This window comes from Bos grunniens, chromosome 6 (genome assembly GCF_055505025.1).
Source record: "Bos grunniens cultivar Pamir isolate PY7600 chromosome 6, Bosgru_T2T1.0, whole genome shotgun sequence".
Lineage (NCBI taxonomy): Eukaryota > Metazoa > Chordata > Mammalia > Artiodactyla > Bovidae > Bos > Bos grunniens.
The window spans coordinates 111,567,772-111,591,649 of NC_141170.1; the positions used below are offsets into that span (position 1 = coordinate 111,567,772).

At 41.4% G+C, this 23,878-nt stretch overlaps 1 protein-coding gene, 2 long non-coding RNA genes and 1 other non-coding gene across 11 annotated transcripts in view; 2 read left to right on the forward strand and 2 right to left on the reverse strand.

Annotated features, from left to right (window-relative positions):
* The window catches only part of LOC147371203 (uncharacterized), a 116,884-nt gene extending 115,213 nt beyond the window's left edge, over positions 1-1,671 (reverse strand). Inside the window, exon 1 of the long non-coding RNA XR_015166003.1 lies at positions 1,470-1,671. This is a non-coding gene — a long non-coding RNA (uncharacterized LOC147371203). The remainder of the gene's footprint in view (positions 1-1,469) is intronic.
* Positions 1,672-2,280: 609 nt separating this feature from the next.
* Positions 2,281-3,004, forward strand: LOC147371205 (uncharacterized). The gene is made up of 3 exons (XR_015165999.1): positions 2,281-2,381; positions 2,629-2,673; positions 2,854-3,004. It is a non-coding gene; the product is annotated as an uncharacterized LOC147371205 (long non-coding RNA).
* LOC147371206 (small nucleolar RNA SNORA24) lies at positions 2,432-2,562 on the forward strand. Its single transcript, XR_015166305.1, has one exon. It is a non-coding gene; the product is annotated as a small nucleolar RNA SNORA24 (small nucleolar RNA).
* Positions 3,005-5,563: 2,559 nt separating the features above from the next.
* PRSS12 (serine protease 12) overlaps positions 5,564-23,878 on the reverse strand; it is a 76,186-nt gene continuing 57,871 nt past the window's right edge. For 3 of the 8 annotated variants that reach the window (XR_015165974.1, XM_086407278.1, XM_086407275.1), the window contains 2 exons: positions 8,792-8,919; positions 5,564-6,306 (listed from right to left, as the gene is read on the reverse strand). Coding sequence is in view for 5 of the 8 variants with exons in the window: in XM_086407278.1 (XP_086263404.1) it covers positions 5,999-6,306; positions 8,792-8,919 (436 nt within the window). In the remaining 3 variants the exon portion in view is untranslated. Of the gene's footprint in view, positions 6,307-8,791; positions 9,073-23,878 lie in introns of all 8 variants that reach the window. The other 5 variants (XR_015165973.1, XM_086407276.1, XM_086407277.1 and 2 more) reach the window with 2 other exon arrangements.

Sequence of the window (23,878 nt, forward strand, 5' to 3'; positions counted from 1 at the left end):
CAAAATAACACAGATGCTCAGTTACAGATTCTAAAAATCACACCCATTTTGGCAAAATTCCCCACTGTGATTTCTAATTTAAGCATTGTCATTTAACAGCTCTTTCTATACAATAGTGACATGAAGAGTAAAGGTGAAAAAAGTGATATAAGGTCAGCCTTAGGAACAGCTTTAGCTCTTTGAAATTAAAATTTATTATGCCCTTACAAACTTGTCCATTCCCATCCCTAACCATAACAAGAAATTTTACTCTAGCAATTTCAAGAAGCTTCAGGGATCTCTTAGCACTTTACTCGCTAGGTATTGTTGTTATTTAGTCACTTAGTCCTAAATAAGGACTCTTTGTGACTCCATGGGCTGTAGACCACCAGGTTCCTGGCCATGGGATTTCCCAGGCAAGAATACAGGCGTAGGTTGCCACTTCCTTCTCCAAGGGATCTTCTCAATCAAGGGATTGAACCTGCATCTCTTACACTGGCAGGATGATTCTTTACCACTGAGCCACCTGCAAAGTTCAGACCTCTTGATAGCAGTATGCCTGCCAACTGCTGCGACATAGTGCTCCAACTTGGCGGCTTCTAAGTAAAAGCTTCACCTAGATCCACCTTTTTGTTTCACACCAGGTGAAAACTAAAAGGGAAAACAGAAAATAAATTTCAGTGGCATTTAACAAGCACAAGTGCTCACTCCGTCCTGCTGACTCTTTGGGATCCCATTGGCTGCAGCCAGCCAGACTCCTGGGTCCATGAAATTTTCCAGGCAAGAACACTAGAGTGGGTTGCCACTTCCTACTCCATGCACATGCCTAGGGCTAAAAGTATTCCTAAATATCTTTAATTTCCTTTTACAAAAAATAGATCTATGCTTTACTTTCACCCTTAAAGAAACGTAAGTCACGGATGTTAAGACCCAGGTGCGCTCTTTCAAGAGTCAACAGCAGCTCTGGAGACGCTGTGGATCACAAACTGTGGGGGAGCGGGCAACAGAGGAAATGTTCACACACGCACGAAAAAGCGTCTCCCGCACGCTCCTGTTGTCTTCTCCTAATCTGTGTACAAATTCGTGCGGCAAGGCTTTCGACAATGAGTACAAATACTCCTAAGAGATCAGACTCCCGAAAAACAAAACAAAATAACTGAGTGTAGGTAGACCATTGACACCCGCGCTTCAGAAAGAGTAATTTCAGTGGAATAACGGAAGTTACGGGCTTCCTTTGTAGCTCAGTTGGCAAAGAATCTGCCTGCAGTACAGGAGACCCGGGTTTGATCCCTGGGTTGGGAAGATCCCCTGGAGAAGGAAATGGCTAACCGACTCCAGTATCCTTGCCTGGAAAATCTCATGGACACAGGAACCTGGCGGGCTGCAGTCCATGGGGTCGCAGAGTCGGGCACGACTGAGCAACTAACTTACGGGAGATACGAAGTTTTTTAAGCAGAGAAAAAAATATAGTTCCACAGAAATCAACCTACCAAAAGGTTATGAAGAAGAGAACTATCGAACCTGGCGTTTTGGTAACAACAGCGACTTCTAAAGTAACTGTCCTAAAGTATACAAGAAACAACACAACCCTTTCACCTTCCTCACACAGTGGACGCGCGAGATCGGAAGGATTTCCTGGTCAGGCGAGAACTCTGTATGCGCATGCGTCAAAGTCAGAAGCCGCGCTTGCAGGGCCGAGCTAGAAAACGCGCGAGGAAGGCGGAGCACTGAGGAACGGGGCCGAGCGTGTATGCGCATGCGTCAAAGTCAGGCGCCGCGCTAGCAGGGCAGATCTATAAGACGCGCGAGGAAGGCGGAGCACTGAGGAAGGGGCGGGGCCACCAGGGAGGCGGTGGCCAACGGAGCGGGCGGAGCCGGGGCGGGGCTGGGAAGGCGGGGCGGAGGGAGCAAGCGCGTAGGCTTCGCCCCTCGCGGCTCCTCCCCGGAATGGCGTCATCAACGGTATAAGAGGGCTTCTGCAGACGAATCCAGCCTTTTTCGTCCGGTAAGCGTCCGGTTTAGGCTAGGACGGTTGGTTGTGGTTGTTTTATGAGGTAAAGTAACAAGAAAGACGGCTTTTCGGCCTAGTTTAAGATGCAGGAGATGCAGCGGTCTTGTAGTAGTAGATCGACGTTAGCTTTGAAGACGTCTAGGTTCAGAAGCTTGAGTGAACTTCATGTTCGTTCGTTAGCGGGGCGGCCACGTGCAGCCCCGGGCGCTGAGTTGGAAGCCAGTCGCGCGTGGGTCGTGGGCCCTCCGGCAGAGGTTAAATACCGCTGATGACCCGGGTGAAGAAGGTCATGCGTTGTACTGTCGGTGCCATGTGGCCATCTTGAATCTGTTACTCTGCCACTCTGAAGAGTAACACCGCATCCTGACGAGCCACCAGTTTGATCCAGGTGGTGAGTAGTGTCTGTATTTGTGTTTGCTGGTCTTTTCTGGGATTATGAATCTCCATGTATCTTTGGGACCTGTCGGCTGTGGCAGTCTCCCTTCCTAGCCATGGAAGAGCATATTCTTGTTTATTGGCAAAGCTGTCACCATTTAATTGGTATCAGATTCTGACTTGCACAAGTAACATTCACTTTAAAAACCTGCAGTGTGCTGGGTTATTGGGCAAACATTAAACTACTCTTCAAATGTTTCTAGGAAGCTGAGCGAATTGTTCCAGTGGATGATGGAAAGCATAACGAGGTACGTTCCTGTTCTGTGTATCTCAAACCCTTAGAGCTAAGGATTTGGAAGGCCAGAATTAGCATTGTTCTGGCGTTTTGTAATTTAAATAGCCAAGTGAATAGACTGTAACTGCTTTAGCTGCTAAAATCTTAACACTACACAAATCAGTCTTGCTGAGCAGATTTTCTTCTCTTACAGATACACCAAGAAATCCAAAGTGATGTGGGTGAAGTCTGAGCATCCTGCAGTACACTGCCAAATGTGATTTTAAATCTCGTGTATGGTATTTAAATAGAAAATAAAAGCGTGCTGCTTTTATTTATGTAATAAAATGCTTGATTTGTACAAACAGTCTTCCAGGAGTGAATTGATTTATGAGTACAATGGGAATGGTTTAATCACTAAGTCATGTCCAACTCTTTTGAGACCCCATGGGCTGCAGCCTGCCAGGCTCCTCTGTCCATGGAATTCTCCTTCGGGTCTTGCCATCCAGGGGTCAAACCGAGGTCTTATAAGTGCATAGGTAACTACAGGGAACAAGAGGCAGCCTGTTTTGTTAGGAGCTCCGGTGATGGTAGCATGAGTTAGAAGTGTATATGGTATTTAGGGAACACACAGCATGTGCGGTTGACGCTTGGATCTTCAAAAGTCATTTAACAAGAAAAAAGTTATAATAAAGGTTATATTTTATGAAGGAAGCATTCTACCTCAAGGTTGACAAAGCTGAAGGTAACCTGTTAACCTGACCTTTTAATTTAACCAGTCTCTGGTCTAGTTGTTGCAAGGAGGAAGCCAATTATGGCTCTTATGTTGGAAATTTTATTTGGCTTTTATTATGATCATACTCAATGGCTTGCCTGGAGGTCCTTGCCCACCTATTAATAGAAGAGATTAACACACTTCTGAAGCCTGGATATTCCTCGAGGATGTTTTGTAAGACTGGGGACCTTACTTCCTCACTGTATCTCCCTCTCTGTTCTGCCTTTTGACTTTAGTTCCTAATTGCTTCCTTCTCTCTGATCTATTAAAGAACCTGGCATCGAGACCCCAATAAGATGGTTACTTGGAGGTTCTAGCCTGCCATCTCGATCTTTAAGTCTCTTCCTTGGCTCAACACCTCATTTTGGATGCACGCGGCAGAGCAAGGCTGGACTCAGTAACATAGAATTCCACTATGAATGCACCAGCACTGCAGTTTAATTACAAGGATGGCCCATGAGAAACTAGTGAGAATTTTCCTCACCTGCACAGTATGTTTTTCCCAGGCCCTCATGCATGTGTAGACTATAGTTCTGTCATCTCTAAATGCTTGTACAGTTACTCCTTTATCAAATGTGTTTTGAAAAATGTTATAATGGCTTGGCATTGCAATTCTGCAAAGTAGTAAATTATAAAGCACTTTCAGATTAGCACCAGCATTTACATAGCTCCGTGTACAAAAGGACACAAGTATGAAGCAGAAGAGAAGGGATAAAAAGGTCCCTTCATGATCAGCCATTTAAAAGGATTACTTAGCGTACTCACCTCTTCACCTGTCTTTATGCATCTATCCCTTGTATACACAGTTCTTTAAACTACGTATTGGGACAGGTTTTTGTGCCCTGTAAGGCTGCATAGAAAGAAAAAGACGGCCCCAAGTCGTGTCCGACTCACAACCCCGTGGACTAGCCTGCCAGGCTTCTCTGTCCATGGGATTCTCCAGGCAAGAATACTGGAGTGGGTTGCCATTTCCTTCTCCAGTAAGGCTGCATAGTAAGCAGCTATCCCTTACTCCTTTGAGAAACGGAAAACTAGGTGGAAAGAGACTCCCTTGTCTTCATTGTGACTCTCCTGGAGTTTGGACTGAAAACCCTACAAGTGTCTCATTGGCCTCTGCTTGTTAACCCATTTGGAAACGGGATACTAAAAATCTTACCTGCCTTTTATAAACTGTCAATGAAGTGTGTAGTCACTTGGTACATAACTGGCATATGGATTAAATACTGCAGTTATGTTAGAGCTTTCCTACAGTACAGACAGGAAAGCATTAAGAAAGCATTCTTAATTGTGTATTTTTATTAGGAAGAGAGAGATGGGTAAGCAACACTGCCACAATGGACATGAATTTGAGTGAGTTAGAGGACCAGGAGCATGGCATGCTACAGTCCCTGGAGTTGGAAAGAGAAGGACACAGCAACTCAACAAAATCTTTATTAGACTGGGCTATATCAGAATGGCAGGCTTCCCTGGTGGCTTGCAACGTGGGAGACCTGGGTCTCCCCTGGTTCAATCCCCAGGTCGGGAAGATCCCCTGGAGGAGGAAGTGGCAACCCACTCCAGTACTCTTCCCTGGAAAATGCCATGAACAAAGAAGCCTGGTAGGCTACACTCAATGGGATCACGAGTCTGAGCACGACTGAGCAACTTCCAACAGGACAGTCAGGAAATCTGCGGGTTTCAGTTAGTTACCAGAAAGTTTCAATAGGTGGCGCTCTTACACCACGGTCTAGAAAAGAGCATGCTGCTAAGGAAAAGGCATTTTTGTTTTACAAAGCAGCAAATATGAAGGCATTAAAAGTAATCAGATAATGTTGACAAGTACGCGGTGGATGAATCAGGTTATGTATTAAACAATTTGAAGGTATTCTTAATGTCATCGGCCAAATTGTGCTAGCAACATACAAGGTAGCTAGAATGTTTTTCTCTAGTTGCCATAGTGACTTGGTATAAAGGCTTCATTCAAAAATGTATTGTGACATAATATTCCTAGTCCAGTCTGTTTATAATAGGATTGCTTTACGTTTTTGGCTTTTATGCTTTTCTCACTTGTGAAAGGCCAGAAAGATTCATATGTGGAGGCTGCTTATCAACCTTCAGGGGAAAAAGATCAGCTTAAAAATTACATGAACAGAAAACACTGCCACGTGTATTTTAAGTATAGTAAAGGGTATTTTTTTATGTCAAAGGTAGGCTCTTAATATGAATATATACCATACTGATTAAGTTACAAAGGAGTTCTCAATCCAAATACATGTAAAAACAGCCTTATTGCACAATCAATATACAATAATCTCTGGAGAATGCTGAGAAATTGAGACAAGACAGAATAACGAATGTAGTCTCCTGTAAAACCAATTTGGGTAGGCAACAGTGCTAAATAAGAAGTCATTACTACACTGAGGTATCTGTAACCAGAATGTTCACATCATTCTCAAGCAGCAAAGAGGTACATCACTTTTATCAACACAGAACACAAAAACAAAGATCTCCTCTCCCATTAGTTGGCATCTCTGGCTAAATGCCAATGTTGGAAATTTTCCAACATATTCTTTAAATACTATCTTCTTGACATTTCCATGAAGGATTACAGTTTGGTGACCCTTTTTATCCAAGGTACAAAGGCTGAGACTTCAGTATAAACACCAGGGGAATCCTTGACTCCACAGCCGTATCCCCAGGAGGTCACCCCATACACAACCCAGCGCTCTCCCAGTCGTTCACACACGAGCGGTCCTCCGCTGTCTCCTTGGCAACTGTCCACACGTTTGTGTTCATGGAGGTTTCCGGCACAGAGCATCCTTCGTGTAAACCGACCCTTATAACGATGTTCACAAAACCTCTTGGGAAGTAAGGGGATGGCTCCTTGTTGCAGAGTTCTTGAGTAGGCTGGTCCTATGCGGGCCAAACAACTGAATTAGATTCCAGCTAAAGATCTTAGAGCTATATTTAACAGTTAAATGAACATTTAGGAGACTTGAAGATAGAAGCCCTATTGTGGCATTAGTGTAATTTAAATGAGTGATAACTATAAATGGTTTTTTTCTTCAGTGTTTGCAGTTGAAGTGAAGTCACTCAGTTGTGTCTGACTCTTTACAAACCCATGGACTGTAGCCCACCATGCTCCTCCATCCATGGAATTTTCCAGGCAAGAGTACTGGAGTGAGCAGTTAACCATACTCTAATCCTTCACTGATCTGTTTCTCAGTACTGAAGTTTTTGAAGAATAGCTGAGTAACATTTATGGATTTGCCTGCTAGAAAAGGGTAACCTACGGAAAGCACATTTGTGTAGGCTTTAGAATTTAAATTCTCTGTATTAAAATGCTGAGGGTGCAGTCGTGCTAGTTCTGTATTGGCATATCCATCGCTCTAAAACTCATCTACGTCAACTGGCAATTACTATCCTCGATATTTCATGAAGATGATTCAGAAACAACTTTATATACAGACAGCCATAAGTTTAACCTCTTGATGTTAAGGTACTGTATTTACTAGTAAGCCACTCATCTTTGTCTAGTGGCTAAAATGCATAATTGGTAGGTTCTCCATGATAGCCTTTACTTGCATCTAAATTCCACCATTATTGTCCAGTATACTCAACTGCAGTGATTCATTCATAATAAAATCATTTGGTGAAATTTACTTCCTGTGTTACCTCTGTTTAGATGTAGTGTCATAAGGAAGATGACTGAACTTTCCCTGAAGAAGTAATTTTAACACCTACACTTTAATCTTCGACTTGCATCACAGCTCGGCATAGTGTTTCCTTGAGAAAGCATTTACTCTGACCTGATTTTATTACATCATCCAGGAAATGTTTCCATTTTTTATGGCTTCTCTCAGGATTGGTCCCAGTATTCTATATCTGCTACAGGTGTTTCTACATTTTGCTGCTATGAAATAGTGTTGAATCTAAAGAAAGTGAAAGTGTTACTTGCTAAGTCTTTTCTGACTCTTCGCGACCCCATGGACTCCCAGTCTAAAGCCAAGATTTAATGGATAAAATGAACACTGAAATATAATAAATTTACTAGGTAAAACCTTATTGAAATCATCACCTGTAGAAATATGTATTAGATGCTGTTTTCAAGAGTACAGTTAACAGTGTTAATTACTTTTAATGCAGAGTAGTTAGCCCAATCGTTTCTCCTTATTCAACAGTCATTTGTGAATCGAGTACCTGATCCAGGCGAGACTTAGGAGTTCTGTTTCAAAGACTATCCTGAGCAAGCACTGTTGTTGTTTAGGACGTCATGTCCCATTTTTTGTGACTCCATGGACCATAGCCCACCAAGCACCTCTGTCCATGGGATTCTCCAGGCAAGAACACTGAAGTGTGCTGTCATTTCCTTCTCCAGGGGATATTCCTGACACAGGAATCAAACCCACATCTCCTGCATTAGCAGGGGGATTCTTTACCCCTGAGCTCCTGAGAAAGCACTAGCTGATGTTAAGTCTAGCAAGACAATACAGAAAGCTGTTTGCCTGAGAAGAGCATAAGCTGAACACTATCTGTGGGAAGAATAGGAAGGGGAGAGTGGTGAAGAAGAAACCCAAGTAGGGTGGATCCCTCCTCTTGAACCTCAGCAGCTTTGTTTTGTTTTTTGGCTGTTCTTTATTTAAAAATCTCCATAAGATTTAGTTTGATAAAGGGCTCCATTACAAAAAAAAAAAAAAAACTAATACCAAAGCCCTTTCTGGGTTGTGTGTGTGTGAGTCTCCCAGTAGTGTCGGACTCTGCGACCCCATGGACTGTGGCCCACTAGGCTCTTTTGTCCATGGAATCCTCCAGGCAAGAATACTGGAGTGGGTTGTCATTTCCTTCTCCATTTGCTGGGGTAGCTGCATCAAAGTCATCTGGGAAAACTTTGAAACAGAGACAGCCAGGCCCAAGTCCTAAGGTAGCATCTACGTCCTAATGGAAACCATAGTACCCTCAGGATAGGAATCCAAGTTGCATGCAAGCATCTCACACTTGGTGGAATTTCCAAACAACTAAGCCTAAACCCCCTTTTAAGATGTTGCTACCCACTGTACTGAATGGGGTACTGATGCTGAAACTGAAGCTCCAACACTTTGGCCACTGATGCAGAGCCTACTCACTGGAAATGACCCTGGTGCTGGGAAAGACTGAAGGTGGGAGGAGAAAGGGGCAACAGAGTAGATGACGGTTGGATGGTATCACCAACTCAATGGACATGAGTTTAAGCAAACTCCAGGAGACGGTGAAGAACAGAAGCCTGGCGTGCTGCAGTCCATGGGGTCGGAAAGAATGACATGACTTAGTGACTGAACAACAACCCACTGCACACCCAAATGGGTAATCCACACGCAAGAAGGTGGCCGTATCTTCACTGTTCCTTTGGGTTTTCTGTTACCTGTGTCTCCCCATCCCGTTATGTAGCAGTTGTGTGCTCTCTTCTGTGGCCTCTCTCTCCAGCGCGGCAAGCAGGCAGGCAGAACGTGGCTGCTGAGCCTGGCACACTGCTCCTCTGGTCCTTGTAACCTAACCAGGGCGATGTCATAGTCATTGCTGTGCGGGCGGTAGAGCCGGTGGGTTACGATCTGCTCAACTCTGATCTCTTCTTCGAACTCCTCCGGCACCAGCGTGTGATAATCCCCAACCCGAACCACGTAGTTCCTAGTACTGTTACCGTACCTGAGAGGCAGAGAGAGCTCATGGGAGGCTTGTTTCAAACACTGTAAACTGGTCACTGCCTGCCAGGAAGCTTAATAGAGATACTTGTAACCCTTTCTTCCAAATCATTAACTCCTTTTGTAAGTTTCCCCTTTCTTTCCATTTCTCTGACCCGACTGTTCTCTGTCTCCTACTCATGTTTTTTCTTCATTCATTTCACTGTTTAACCCAGGTTACTATCTGTTTTCTGAGAAGGATCAAATGTGGAGGATGAATGGAAAGTAATCACTAACCAGTCATTTTCCCACCATGCAAAAGGATCAAAACAGGAGCGAATGGAATAGGGCAAAATTACAGTCCTGCCTTTGCTGTCATCATTTTTCTGTCATTTCCAAGATGATGACTTTCCCATGAAGTTCCATGAGGGCAGAAACCATGTCTGGTCTAACTCTATATCTCCCAGATAACTTAATTAGCACAGTCCACTTTACTCCCCTTTCCTGTGAACTGAATGTAAACCAAAACTGTTATCTTCAGGCAACATATATTCATTGTATGCTCTCACCTCTTAAATCTCTGTTCAGTGAGACTTGCTTTGACGCTCATTGGAAATTACAGCCCACCCTTGTTTGTCATTCCATTCCCCCAGCACTCCCACTATCCTTACCTGCTCTACTTTTTCCTTTTTAAAAAACTCTACTTTCTAACAAACTATCTAGTTTACTTATATATATTATTCTCTGTCTCGCCCTGCTTAAACTAAAGGTACTCAAGGGCAGGGATCTTAGTTATCTGTGTTCACTGATGAGTCTCACACATCTAGTATAGCAACGCCAGTTAGGTAGAAATGCAGCATACATTGGTTGATTTAATGAATGAATGCAGATTTTTAATGAAATGTCTTTTTTCCATAGGAACTACTCACATAAAAAATAAGCATAATATTTACTCGATTGATAGGTCTCAGCCTGTTTTTCAGCCAACATACCTTGATTCTGATACATCTACCTAAAGCAGTTTCTCAAGCTCAGCACTACTGACATTAGGGACCAGATTATTCTTTAATGTAAAGGGGGGTCCTGTGCATTATGGGATGTTTAGAAGCATCCCTGGCCTCTCTGTTCACTAGATGTCAATTGCACACACACACACATACACGCACCCAAGTTTGACAACCAAAAATGCCTCCAGACATTGCCAAATATTCCCTATGGTGCAAACTGTCCCCCATTGAGAACCACCAACCTACAATACAAGATCCAGTCCACCTCCTGATCACTTCCTCTTTCTCACTGAAGAGTACAGCACCTTGTTCACTTCCATCTGTGCATGTGTGCTAAGTCACCTCAGTCGTGTCAGACTCTTTGTGACCCTATGGACTGTAGCCCACCAGGCTCTTCTGTCCATGGGATTCTCGGGCAAGAATGCTGGAGTGGGTTGCCATGCCCTCCTCCAGGAGATCTTCCCAACCCAGGGACCAGACCTGTGTCTCTTAAATCTCCTGCATTGGCAGATGGGTTCTTTACCACTAGCCCCACCTAGGAAGCCCCCACTTCTCTGTGGCTACTTAAAACATTCTCAACAGGACTTCCCTGGTGGCTCAGTGGTAAAGAATTCACCTACCAACCCAGGAGACAGGGATTCAACCCCTAGTCCAGGAAGATGGACAACCCCACGTGCTGGGGCAGCCAAGCTGGTGTACCTGGACTGCTGAGCCTGTGCTCTGGGGCCCCAGGGCCACGATCATGAAGCCTGCTCTAGAGCCCGTGCTCCGCAACAAGAGAGGCCACCACCGCGAGAAGCCGCACACCACTGCTAGAGAGTGGTCCCTGCCCACTGCCACTAGAGACAAGCCCACGCAGCAACACAGGTAAAAGTCGCTCAAAGACTCTAATAGCCCTAAGTAGGGCTCTGACAACAACACTTCAATATGTAAAGTGGTTTTCATAACTATGTCACCTCAAAAACCTGAACAATGCAACAAAGATGATCACCTACTAGTGATGTATGAAACTAACAATTTCCTGAGATTGCTTGAAATGCTCCATTTTGAACCTTAAATTATCACATGTCTTTAAAGTACAGAAGGCTTTTCACATATTGTGCTTAGACTTCTTGTGGGTTCCACTTCAAACTTTAGGATTATTTCACATCCTGAAACTGTAAAAAGCAATAGTCATGAAGAATAATCAGATATTTAAATAACTCATTTCTACTTTCTGTGTATTGATACTGTTGTATTATAAAATTCAATATGTCTCATTAATATACAGGTTTTTAAAGAAAAACCCCAAGTGATTAACTGTCACTGCATCCTTGAAAGTGCTGTTGAAAGGCTGCCTGCATCTCTGGAGTAGAATTTAAGAAATTAATCTCAAGCTTCACTGTCCAGCTCAGGAGGCAGTGGCCACATGTGCTATCAGAACACTTGAAATGTGGATGGTCCAAAATGAGATGTGAAGTGGATGAAATGGGAGCCTATTATACAGAGTGAAGTAAGTCAGAGAAACACCAGTGCAGTATACTAACGCATATATATGGGATTTAGAAAGCTGGTAACGATGACCCTATATGCAAGGCAGCAAAAGAGACACAGATGTAAAGAACAGACTTTTGGACTCTGTGGGAGAAGGTGGGGGGGATGATTTGAGAGAATAGCATTGAAACATGTATATTACCATATGTGAAATAGACGACCAGTGCAAGTTCAGTGCATGAAGCTGGGCACTCAAAGCCGGTCCTCTGCGACAACCCACAGGGATGGAGTGGGGAGGGAGGTGGGAGGGGGTTCAGGATGGGGGGACACGTGCACATGGCTGATTCATGTCAATATATGGCAAAAACCATCACAATATTGTAATTAGCCTCCAATTAAATAATTTTTAAAAAAAGAAATATAGTGGTGAATATTTGCTATAAAAACAGTAAAAATGTGCACAGGATTTCAAACATTTAATATGAAAAAGAATATAAAATATATTGTTTCTGTAGATAATAGGAATATAAAATATCTCAATTTTTATATAATATTTTGGATATACTAAGTTATATGAACTATATCATTAAAATTAACTTCACCCATTTAGTTTTTTAATCTTTTAAAGTGGCTACCAGGAAATTTAAAGTTACATATATGATTTGTATTTGTGGCTCACAACCTACTTGAAGTAGTGATGCCATTTAGCAGACTGTTGCAGTAATCCAGGCATGAAGTGACACATGAAGGCAAGATTATCCAAGACTTGAAGACTGGGATATTTAAAAAATAAATTTCCATGTCCTGTTTCTTTGTTCACTGGCTAAATTTATAGATAATGTAGGACATATTTATGTAGGTTTTTTAGATGCAAGGATTATTTTAGCTAAGTGTCAAAGCCCTCTTTTGAAGAACAGAAAATATTGTTGCAGTAAAAAAAAGTCTGGCAACAATATTTTCTGTTCTTCAAAAGAGGGCTTTGACACTTAGCTAAAATAATCCTTGCATCACTACTTCAAGTTTTAACTTTTCAAGCCATCTTTCACATTGCAGCCAGAGTGAAACAGAAATAGCCAGATAGAAATATCTGGTAATATAACTACTCTTCTGCATACCCTTCAAGGGGTCCTGACTGTCTACACAATAAAGTTCAAGTTCCTTCAGTAATACACAAATCCATCCAAGAATGGCCCTTGTCCAACACTCTGATACCACTTCCGTGCCACAGTCATTTTAGTGGCTTGAAGAGGTGTCTGACAAACCTATCTTTATTCAAACTATTTGCAGTATCATTCCCCCCTCCTTCACCCTAAGATGGCAAAAACTGATTTTAACTTTTAAGTCTCAAGATCTAGGATGTTCTTCCTGCCCTCCCAGAAAGCTGCCCAAGCCTTCCTTTGAACACTCCCGACAGCACTGTCAGAGCGTTTACAACAACTTCTAGGACTTGGGCTCCCCAGTGGCTCAGCGGTAAAGAATCCGTCTGCAATGCAGGAGACACAGGTTCTGTCCCTGGGTTGGTAAGATCCCCTGGAGGAGGCCATGGCTTATTCTTGCCTGGAGGATCCCACGGACAGAGGGGCCTGGTGGGCTGCAGTCCATGCGGTTACAAAGAATCGGACACACCTGAGGTGACTGAGCATGCACACACACACTAGGACTTGCTAAGATGTCAGGTCTACTCTATTAAAGGCTCCCTGAGTGTAAGGCCATGTTATGCTCACGTTTGTGAGCAAAGAAGTCAGCACAGAGAAAGCTCTTAATAAATATATGCTAAATGACTTCTTTTGGAAGACACACACATACACTCTCATCCCTAAATTAATGAAGTGAAAGAGACATCTCACCAATTGCTTTGTAACAACACCATCACAGAAGTTTTTATTTCTTTGGAAAAATAAACAAAGGTCCCCACAAAGATCTACTGTTCTCATTAATGCTGGCTGTTCATGAGAACCACCTGTACCATTTTTAAGACTACAAATGTCCAGGCCACACACACTCTGAGAACATAAAATCAACAGAGCTGATGTAGGACCACAGGTGATCCAAATTCACAGCAGGAATAGAGAACCACCAAAACGACTGAGAGGCACCGGCTTAACTCCCGTCCCTTCATGCCTGGAATTTCACTGAAATGAAGTGAGCCTCCTAAAAGATGGCTAATAGATTGCAATCACATGAACATGTACACATTCCATACACAGACACTGTTCTCAGACCAGGGAGATTTTAGCATGTATTTTCCTGTTTAGTCGCTAAGTCGTGTCTAACTCTTGCGATCCCATGGACTGTAGCCTGCTTCTGTCCATGTAATTCTCTAAACAAGAATACTGGACTGAGTTGCCATTTCCTTCTCCAGGGGATCTTCTCGACCCAGGGGTAGAACTTATGTCTCCTGCATTGGCAGGTGGCTTCTTTTAATGCCTAGCCACCAGGGAAACCCATTTTTGAGTATACCCCCAAATTAATATGCTTACCAATCAGGAGTTGATATTAAACTGAGAATAAAAACAAAATATTTTACCTGACAAGAAGGAAAAAATGCACCACTCTTGTTAAAATGAAGTTCTTTATTAGTATGTATACTTTTAAAATCCTGATTTAAGAAATGGGCCAGCTAAACCCAAGAAGTGATTCCCACACTCCTTTCACTCCAGTTATTCTTAGAATAGATTTATGCTGGGAATTTGAAGATCATCTGACATAAGACTGGATTAGTTTGCTAGCCAAATATTTGTCTCCAGTGTTACCTCTCCTAGTGGGTATGATTATATACTTCACAGATAACACTTTGGCTGAGGTTACCAGTATAGTTTTGTGCTTAGAAAGCATTTTCTATGGTTCTAGACTTCTCAAGAAAACTTCTCAAGGAATTCTCTTTCTGAATGTATTTTAAGGTATTTCTAGTTGAACTTTTGTTATTTTGATAGATTATTTTCAAAATTGCTTCTAAAACAAACATTTCAGATTTTGGCTGACACGCTATTCAGTTGTTTGCTTTGCTGAAATGCCTTCCACTCCCCCTCAAATAAAAACTGCATGAAATTCCTAGACAAGTTTGAGCAAAAGAGGATCTAAGACAGGGCAGATGGTCTATTTCAGTTTTTCTGAGATTCTAGAATTAACAATTTTAAATTCCTAGAATTAAAAAGAGAAGAATTAATTTGGGTGGCAGGGTTATTTTATGTGTATTCTCTCTATAGATTTGGCTATTCAAAAAGACAGTATTTTACATCAGCCTGTACACATCTGCTGCTACTAGAATCTGTCCTTGTCTGCTGTCTGGAAGTCAAAAAGTGGCAGACTAAGTTGCTTGGGTGAATGATTCCAATTGCTCACGGAGAAGTGACCTTCTCTGTAAAATCTTTCACTGCCCTTATACACATGTGGTGTGTGTTCAGGAAATGATTTTAGCATGATTGATGCTATTATGTACATCACCAAAGACCTTGTTCTTAAAGAATTCTACCATGTTCCAGGTCATGCTGGAACACAGGTTTAAGTACAGGACACATTTTGTTTTTAAAAAGTAAGTCCCATTACTTCTGTGCCTCATCTTTATAATCTCTAATAATCAAGATATTTCTGATTTTCAGAGCACTAGTCTCTGACAATTTCCAGCTGCTATAGTGTCTCTAGGCAAACAGTCAAAAAGATAAAATCAGTTAAAGCTATAATTCATGATAAAATCAAATTTGTTGCAGAACTACAGAAATAAAAGAATCCTTTTATTGAAGTACATTCTTTCCTTAAAAATGGTGTTTGTTATCAGAACAAGCAATTAAAAGAAATTAGTTTAACATTCAGGAATTTTTCTCTCAATTATATTCCCATACTACCACAGAGAGAGGGTCATTTTATTGTATTTGAATAATTATTTAAAATAGGAAACAGCAAAAGCAAGCAATTTGTATCGTGTAAAATTCACAGGGCAATTGCAAAACAAAAACCTTATTTATCCAGGTTTCTGCTTCAAACTGCCAATGGGATGTTGCATTCCTATTAACACTAGGAAAAATGTGAAAAATGGGATAGAAGGCCTTTAAACAGTGATTCACTAACTACCTCAGTTACCCCTGTTAGCATAAAAGAATGTTTTGGACACCTCATAATATGTGAAAGCTATGAACACAGAGCTGGATTACTAAAATTTTGTCAGCCTGCCAATAAAGTAACTTTATTATATAGAGACGCTATAGGAAATGAGTATAACAGGATGGTGGATATGAGTAATTGTGTTCTGATCTCATCATCCTCAGGCCATCATTCCTAGATTATTCTGATATGAGGATTACATAAAAGAGTGAATATTCTACAGAGCCAAAAAAATAAACATTTAAGAAACTGTCATCCTATAGCATAAAATAACACGGATGGTGAGAGCAATCTATGCTGTATTGTTCAGAATGGCTGTTCAAGAGCACTGGCCCATATTATCACTGCAAGAATTAGCCACCAAAAAAGGCCCCATGAATAAGAAACTATAGTTAGGGCTTCCCTTGTGGCTCAGCTGGTAAAGAATCCACCTGCAATGCGGGAGACCTGGGTTCAATCCCTGGGTTGGGAAGATCCCCTGGAGAAGGGAAAGACTACCCCCTCCAGTATTATGACCTAGAGAATTCCATGGACTGTATATATAGTCCATGGGGTCACAAGGAGCTGGACACAACTGAGCGATTTTAAAGAAAAGAAAATTTGGCTTTTGGGCTTCCCTCATAGATCAGTCGGTAAAGAATCTGCCTGAGGTGCAAGAGACCAGTGTTTGATCTCAGGGTCCAGAAGATCCCTGGAGAAGGAAATGGCAACCCACTCCAGTATGCTTGTCTGGAAAATCCCATGGACAGAGAAGCCTGGTGGGCTGAGTCCATGGGGTCGCAAAGAGTAGGGCACAACTGAGTGACTAACACTTCACTGATAGTTAAAGCAGTAGAAATACAAATGGAAAGGAAAAGGGTGTGAGAGAGCTAATTTCAAAATACAAAATCTAGGTCCCCTCCCAGTGGGCCTTAAGTTAGACTCCCAAGAATTTAAAAGGAAGTGAAAGTGAAGTGAAAGCCGCTCAGTCGTGTCCGACTCTTTGCGACCCCATGGACTATACAGTCCATGGAATTCTCCAGGCCAGAATACTGGAGTGGGTAGCCTCTCCCTTCTCCAGGGGATTTTCCCAACCCAGGGATCGACCCAGGTCTCCCAACATTGCAGGCAGATTCTTTACCAGCTGAGCCACAAGGGAAGCCCTTAAAAGGAAGAGAACCTCTCAGAAGCTAACCACATTGCTTCCTCACTACAGTGTGCTGTGTGTGTGCTCAGTTGCTCAGTCGTGTCTGACTCTTTGTGACCCCATGAGCTGTAGCCTGACAGCTCCTCTGTCCATGGAATTTTCCAGGCAAGAATACAGGAGTGGGGGACTTTCCTGCTGGTCCAATGGCTAAGACGCCACACTGCCAATGCAGGAGGCCTGGGTTCAATCCCTGGCCAAGGAACTAGATCCCACGTATCACAACTAAGACCCAGGGCAGCCAAATAAATAAAAATATGTATATTAAAAAAAAAAAAAAAAGGAATACTGGAGTGGGTTTCCATTTCCCCCTCCAGGGGATCTTCCCAACCCAAGGATTGAACCCATATCTCTTTCATCTCCTGCATCAGCAGGCGGATTCTTTACCACTGCACCAACTGGGAAGCCCCTTCTGTACTACAGTGTCTACAATTCCAGAGGAAAATTCTCTATTTTTGCACATTTCTGAATTTTTAATGATTAAAAGAAGGTTGTTTCAATCCAAAGTCCCTGAACCCAGAAGACAAAATTTGGAGTTTGTTGTAACCACTGGTCACTGTCCTCTAAACACTGGCTTTCAAAAAACTTACTGTAATAAAGATGTAAGTTGTAGTCTTCTTGGGCACTTCAAAACAACAGACCAAGTCAGATGGATGCAGAACACCTTTGCAAAACAGATTTCTCCCTATTAACATTAAGAGTCTTGCATTCTATCCAAAGCAAGTCAGAATGCTGCATATCATCAACTGCCCCTCTGCTTTTTAATCAACTGTCTTTATTTTATACTCTGCAGATACTGGGAAGAAATTCAGAATGACATATGGAAGGAATTATCCATTGATCTAGGTTTAAAATACCACCATCTTCTAAAGAGTCCAACATTCTTAAATATATCCACTATCTGGCAACTGATCCCCCACTTTCATCATGTAACCATCATTTAGGGGGTCTGTTTGTGCCAAGTAATATATTAGACACTTAGTTAATAAACACAAATGAGATGATTACTGATTTGAGGCAATAATCTAGAAGGAGCAAGCCAAGAGAGGAATAATGACCTTTAAACAAACCCAAACATGTACCTTAAAAAAAAAAAAACCTTTGAGGGAACTCAAAAGTCAGATCAAAGTTTTCAACCTCAAGTGGAATTTTTGGACCATTTCCCTACTTTAATACTCTAAGCCTTGAACCCCAAGGTCTATAACTTTTAGCAGAGAGAGAGATCACCTTGAAAGACAAGGAGTCTTGAGCAAGAGGAGGAAAAATCTGAACTGAACATACTGAATTATTTCGCTTAAATTCTTAGCCCAAGAATCCAGTTTCTCTGCAGTTTCCTACCTTTTTCTCCAGCAGTCAGTGGGATGAAACTATCTTGATTCTCTACTTTTGTTAATAATAATAATCTTTGATTCCTGTTTTTGAACCCTCCCATAATAACAACCAACATTTGTTCTTAATTTTACAGATACAAAAAACCTTTACATATTTTGAAGATGATTTGTTCCTTGCTGTGGAACATTATTGCTTTCATTTTACAGATGAGAAAACTGAGGCTGCTGTTTATTAAATTATTTTTTAATTTAATTATATTTATTATTATTTATAATTATAAATTGGAGAAGAAAATGTCACCCCACTCCAGCACTCTTGCCTGGAAAATCCCATGGACGGAGGAGCCTGGTGGGCTGCAGTCCATGGGGTCACAAAGAGTCGGACACGACTGAGCGACTTCACTTTCACTTTTCACTTTCATGCACTGCAGAAGGAAATGGCAACCCACTCCAGTGTTCTTGCCTGGAGAATCCCAGGGATGGTGGAGCCTGGTGGGCTGCCGTCTATGGGGTCGCACAGAGTCAGACATGACTGAAGCGACTTAGCAGCAGCATAATTATAAATAAATTATTACTTATTATTTAATTATAATAATTAAATTATTTATTAAAATAATCTCCACAAAGTGCAACAATGACCAGTTGGAGGAGCTGGAACTGTAACTTTGGTCTTTTTTTCTTTTTTACTGGTGGTAATTAAGGTTGCCACTTATTTTTTTTTAATGTATTTATCTTTTTATTGAAGGATAATTGCTTTACAGAATTTTGTTGTTTTCTGTCAAACTGCAACATGAATTAGCCATGGGTATACATATATCCCCTCCCTTTTGAACCTCCCTCCAATCTCCTGCCCCATCCCACCAGTTTGATACAGAGCCCCTGTTTGAGTTTCCTGAGCCATACAGCAAATTCCAGTTGGCTGTCTATTTCACATATGGTAATGAAAGTTTCCACGTTACCCTTTCCATGCATCTCACCCTCTCCTCCCCTCCCCCCATGTTCATAAGCCTATTCTCTATGTCTCTTTCTCCACTGCTGCCCTGTAAGTAAATTCTTCAGTACCATTTTTCTAGATTCTGTATATATGCATTAGTATACGATATTTATCTTTCTCTTTCTGACTTACTTCACTCTGTATAATAGGTTCTAGGTTTATTCACTTCATTAGAACTGACTCAAAGGCATTCCTTTTTATGGCTGAGTAATATTCCGTTGTGTATATGTACCACAACTTCTTTATCCATTCATCTCTTGAACATCTAGCTTGCTTCCATGTTCTAGCCACTATAAATACTGCTGCAGTGAACAATGGGATACATGTGTCTTTTTCAATTTTAGTTTCCTCAAGATATATGCCTAGGAGTGGGATTACTGGGTCATATGGTGGTTTTATTCCTAGTTTTTTTTTTTTTTAACTTTACAATATTGTATTGGTTTTGCCATATATCAACATGAATCCACCACAGGTATACACGTGTTCCCCATCCTGAACCCTCCTCCCTCCTCCCTCCCCCTACCATCCCTCTGAGTCATCCCAGTGTACCAGCCCCAAGCTTTAAAGGAATCTCAATACTGTCTTCCATAGTAGCTGTATCAATTTACATTCCCACCAACAATGCAAGAGTGTTCCCTTTTCTCCACACCCTCTCCCGCATTTATTCTTTGTAGACTTTTTGATGATGGTCATTCTGACCAGTGGGAGGTGACTCATTGTAGTTTTGATTTGCATTTTTCTAATAATGAGCGATGTTGAGCATCTTTTCATGTGTTTGTTAGCCATCTGTCTTCTTTGAAGAAATGTACGTTAAGGTCTTTTTCCCACTTTTTGATTGGGTTGGCTGGTATTGAGTTGTATGAGCTGCCTGTATATTCTGGAAATTAATCCTTTTCTGGTTGTTTCATTTGCTATTATTTTCTCCCATTCTGAGGGTTGTCTTTTCACCTTGCTTATAGTTTCCTTTGCTGTACAAAAGCTTTTAAGTGTAATCAGGTCCCACTTGTTTACTTTGTTTTTATTTCCATTACTCTAGGAGGTGGGTCATAGTGGATCTTGCTTTGATTTATGTCATTGAGTGTTCTGCCTATGTTTTCCTCTAGGAGTTTTACAGTTTCTGGTCTTACATTTAGGTCCCAGAGGTCTCTGAGACTATCCTCTGTTCTTTTCCTTCTTTTTACTTTATTCTGCTCTTAAGAAGCTATTTCCACCATTTTATCTTCCAGCTCACTGATTCATTCTTCTGCTTCAGATATTCTGCTACTGATTCCTTCCAGAGTATTTTTAATTTCAGTAATTGTGTTGTTTGTCTCTGTATGTTTATTCTTTAATTCATCTAGGTCTTTGTTAACTGATTCTTGCATTTTCTCCATTCTCTTTTCAAGGTTTTTGATCATCTTTACTATCATTATTCTGAATTCTTTTTCAGGTAGTTTGCCCGTTTCTTCTTCATTTATTTGGACGTCTGTGTTTCTAATTTGTTCCTTCATTTGTGTAGCATTTCTCTGCCTTTTCATTTTTTAAGTATTGTGTTTAAGCTCTCCTTTTCCCAGGCTTCAAGGCTGAATTCTTTCTTCCCTTTGGTTTCTGCCCTCCTAAAGTTGGTCCAGTTGTTTGTGTAAGCTTCGTATAGGGTGAGATTTATGCTGAGTTTTTGTTTGTTTGTTTTTCCTCTGATGGGCAAGGCTGAGTGAGGTGGTGATCCTGTCTGCTGATGATAGGATTTATATTTTTGTTTTGTTTGTTGTTTAGCTGACATGTCCTGCACAGGGTGCTACTGGTGGTTGGGTAATGCCAGGTCTTATATTCAAATGGTTTCTTTGTGTGATTCTCACTATTTGATACTCCCTAGGGTTAGTTCTCTGGCATTCTAGGGGCTTGGAGTCAGTGTTCCCACTCCAAGGCTCAGGGCTTGATCTATTCCTCAAGACTGGGAGCCCTGCTGCTCAAAGGACGTCAGACCCACTGCGTACTGCCCTACTCACGCTTTCCAGGGGGCAGCTCTGACCCAATCCTGGATAAAAGTCCCCGGATGCCAGACAAAGTGACAACATCGAACCCTATTCCTATTCCTCCCTGTCTGACTTCTTCTGTATAAAATCCATCAACAGGCACACCAGAGGACTTTAAAACTTCAGTGGCTTTCTAGATCAGTGTTGTTTTTCCAACCCCTGGGGACCCAGTCACGAACACGTGCCAGGCCATACTAAACTTGGTCTTAATGGCCAGATCTCATTCTCTGGTTACCCAGTACCAAGTTCTATTGATTTCTCTTGGGGTCTCTACCTTCTCTCCCTCCTCTCCTTTGCAACCTTCTACCTTTATTACAGTAGCCTTTAAACCAGTCTCCCTTCAGTTCCTACCACAATGGGTTTAATCACTTGGTAACATGGGCCAATTTGAATCACTCTAGAAAAAAGGATAGAAGCACATCTGCAAATATTTTTCATATAATTTGAAGCTTGTTCACAGATTCCTAGATTAATAACTTTGCTTCTCCCCCTCAGATCTATCCCATATATCTCTAATGACATATGTCCTAAAACTCCTCTTTGATCATATTTCAAGGCTCAAAAACCTTTAGTGATTTTGCACTACCGAGTAAATGAGACAGAGATCCATTACCCTGACATCCCAGACCATTCCTGCTTCTTTACTGTAACTCCACTATACACATTCTGGATCCATGATCCTAGTAACTGCCATCCTTCAAACATGCTTTATGCTTTCTCACCACTGTGTTCTCAACATTAGACATTCTCTGCCTCCAGCCTCCACCAATAAATGAATTCAGCCTCTCTGCTTGAACAGACTCCATAACAGAACCCATTCTTCCTCCCACATACATCCCACTCCAGCTTGGAACTGTCCTAACAACAGACCTCTTTCCTATGCTAAAATGAAAATTACCTCCCATTAGCATCTGTGGTATTTGAAGCAACACATAGTAAATTTAATCTGATTCCTGACGCTCGCCCCTTTCTGCTTGCCTTCCCTGGTGCAACATGTTGCTTTCTCGTAGGATGTCACTCAGAACTGAGCACCGTTCTCTCTGTTTTTGCCCCCGACAACAGCTTGAGCACAGTAGGACAGAAGAGCAAGGCTCTTCACTGCTTTGTGTTGGTGCTGTTCTGGCAGGGCTGCCCAAGGCTGATTAACTTTGTGGGCAACCGCATTACCTCACTGAATCTATTAAGGTTTCATGCGTGCTCAGTCACTCTTAGTCATGTCCGACTCTTTGCGACCCCATGGAAGCTAACCAGGCTTCTCTGTCCATGGGATTATCCCAATACTGCAATGGGTTGCCATTTTCTCCTCCAGGGAATCTTTCCAATGCAAGGATGGAACCTGGATCTGTTATGTCTCCTGCCTTGGCAGGTAGATTCTTTACCACTGAGGCTGCAGGTTACTAAAACCCATAAGGTCTTTTTCACTTGTGCTGCATTTAAGTCATGGTTCCCGAACTAAAGGCAGCATTTTATTCTTTATTCCACGTTACTTGTTAGAACCAGCTTATCAAGATCCTTTGCCATCACAAATCCTATCTTCCAACCTGTTATGTGTCCCTACCAATCTCCTGGCATCAAAAAATATAATTAACTTGCCATCAGTGTCCTTTTACAGCTTAGCTATGAATATGTTGAATAGGGCAAGGATAAGTATTCTGTTAACTCCATTATATTCTTTCTCATCATCTTTCTTCAAATGTCCAGACCATATGCTATTCTATCCAGGAGCAAGAGGGTCTTAACTTTTAATGTTCATAAGAATCATCAAAGATGCTTGATAAGAGTACAAACTCCTGGGTCTTAGCTCCAAAGATTCAGAAGATCTAGGATAGTGGCTCAGGAATCTGGGTTTTTAATAAGCGGAATGTATCTAAATAATATTATGGGGAAAAGACCTCATTTTAAAAATGACATTCTTTACTTTTTTCATCCTATATGTCTCCCTCCTCTGGGTTTCTATAGCTGCAATAAAACCTCATGCTAACAAGGCTGCTGTCTGTCTTATTCTCCAAGATATTTCTAGTGCATGGCACATTTCTGGGAATATTACAGGCTCAGTAATTTTTTGTTAAGTTAATAAATGAATCTTTATTGTACCACTTTATTGTTACATGAGTGTACTGTACCACTCATGTAACACATGAATATAATAAACCTACCAGTATATAGGTGAACTCTCAAACTCAACTATTACCCATGAATGACAGAAAATATGTAAAATACAAATTTGTATCTTTTGCAGCACTTTGAACATGGAACATTAGTCCATAAGTATTTATCAAAATAGGTAAGAGGAAATGAATAGAGATTGTAGAAACAAAGATATATGAGACCTTAACAACACAATTGACATATCAGTGGGTAAAGAATGGAATGTTTAATTTTTAAAAGTACTGGAAAAACTAGCTATCCATAAGGAAAAATATAACATTAGGTCCCTTCCTTATACCATATACCATACACACACACACACACACACACACACACACACACACAAAACTGTAAACAGATTAAAAATCTAAACAGGAAAAGCAAAACTGTAAAATTTTTTGTAAAAAACTAGTATAGTATTTTCTTATGGGGCTAAAGAAGGATTTTAAAAATAAAATATACAAAGCTTTTATAAGACTTCAGAAACTGACACACTTAAAAATATTAAAATTGAAATATCTTCATAAGAAAAAGACCTTAAGCTAGTGAAAGGACATGTCCCAGATTGGTAAAAGGTATTTGTAA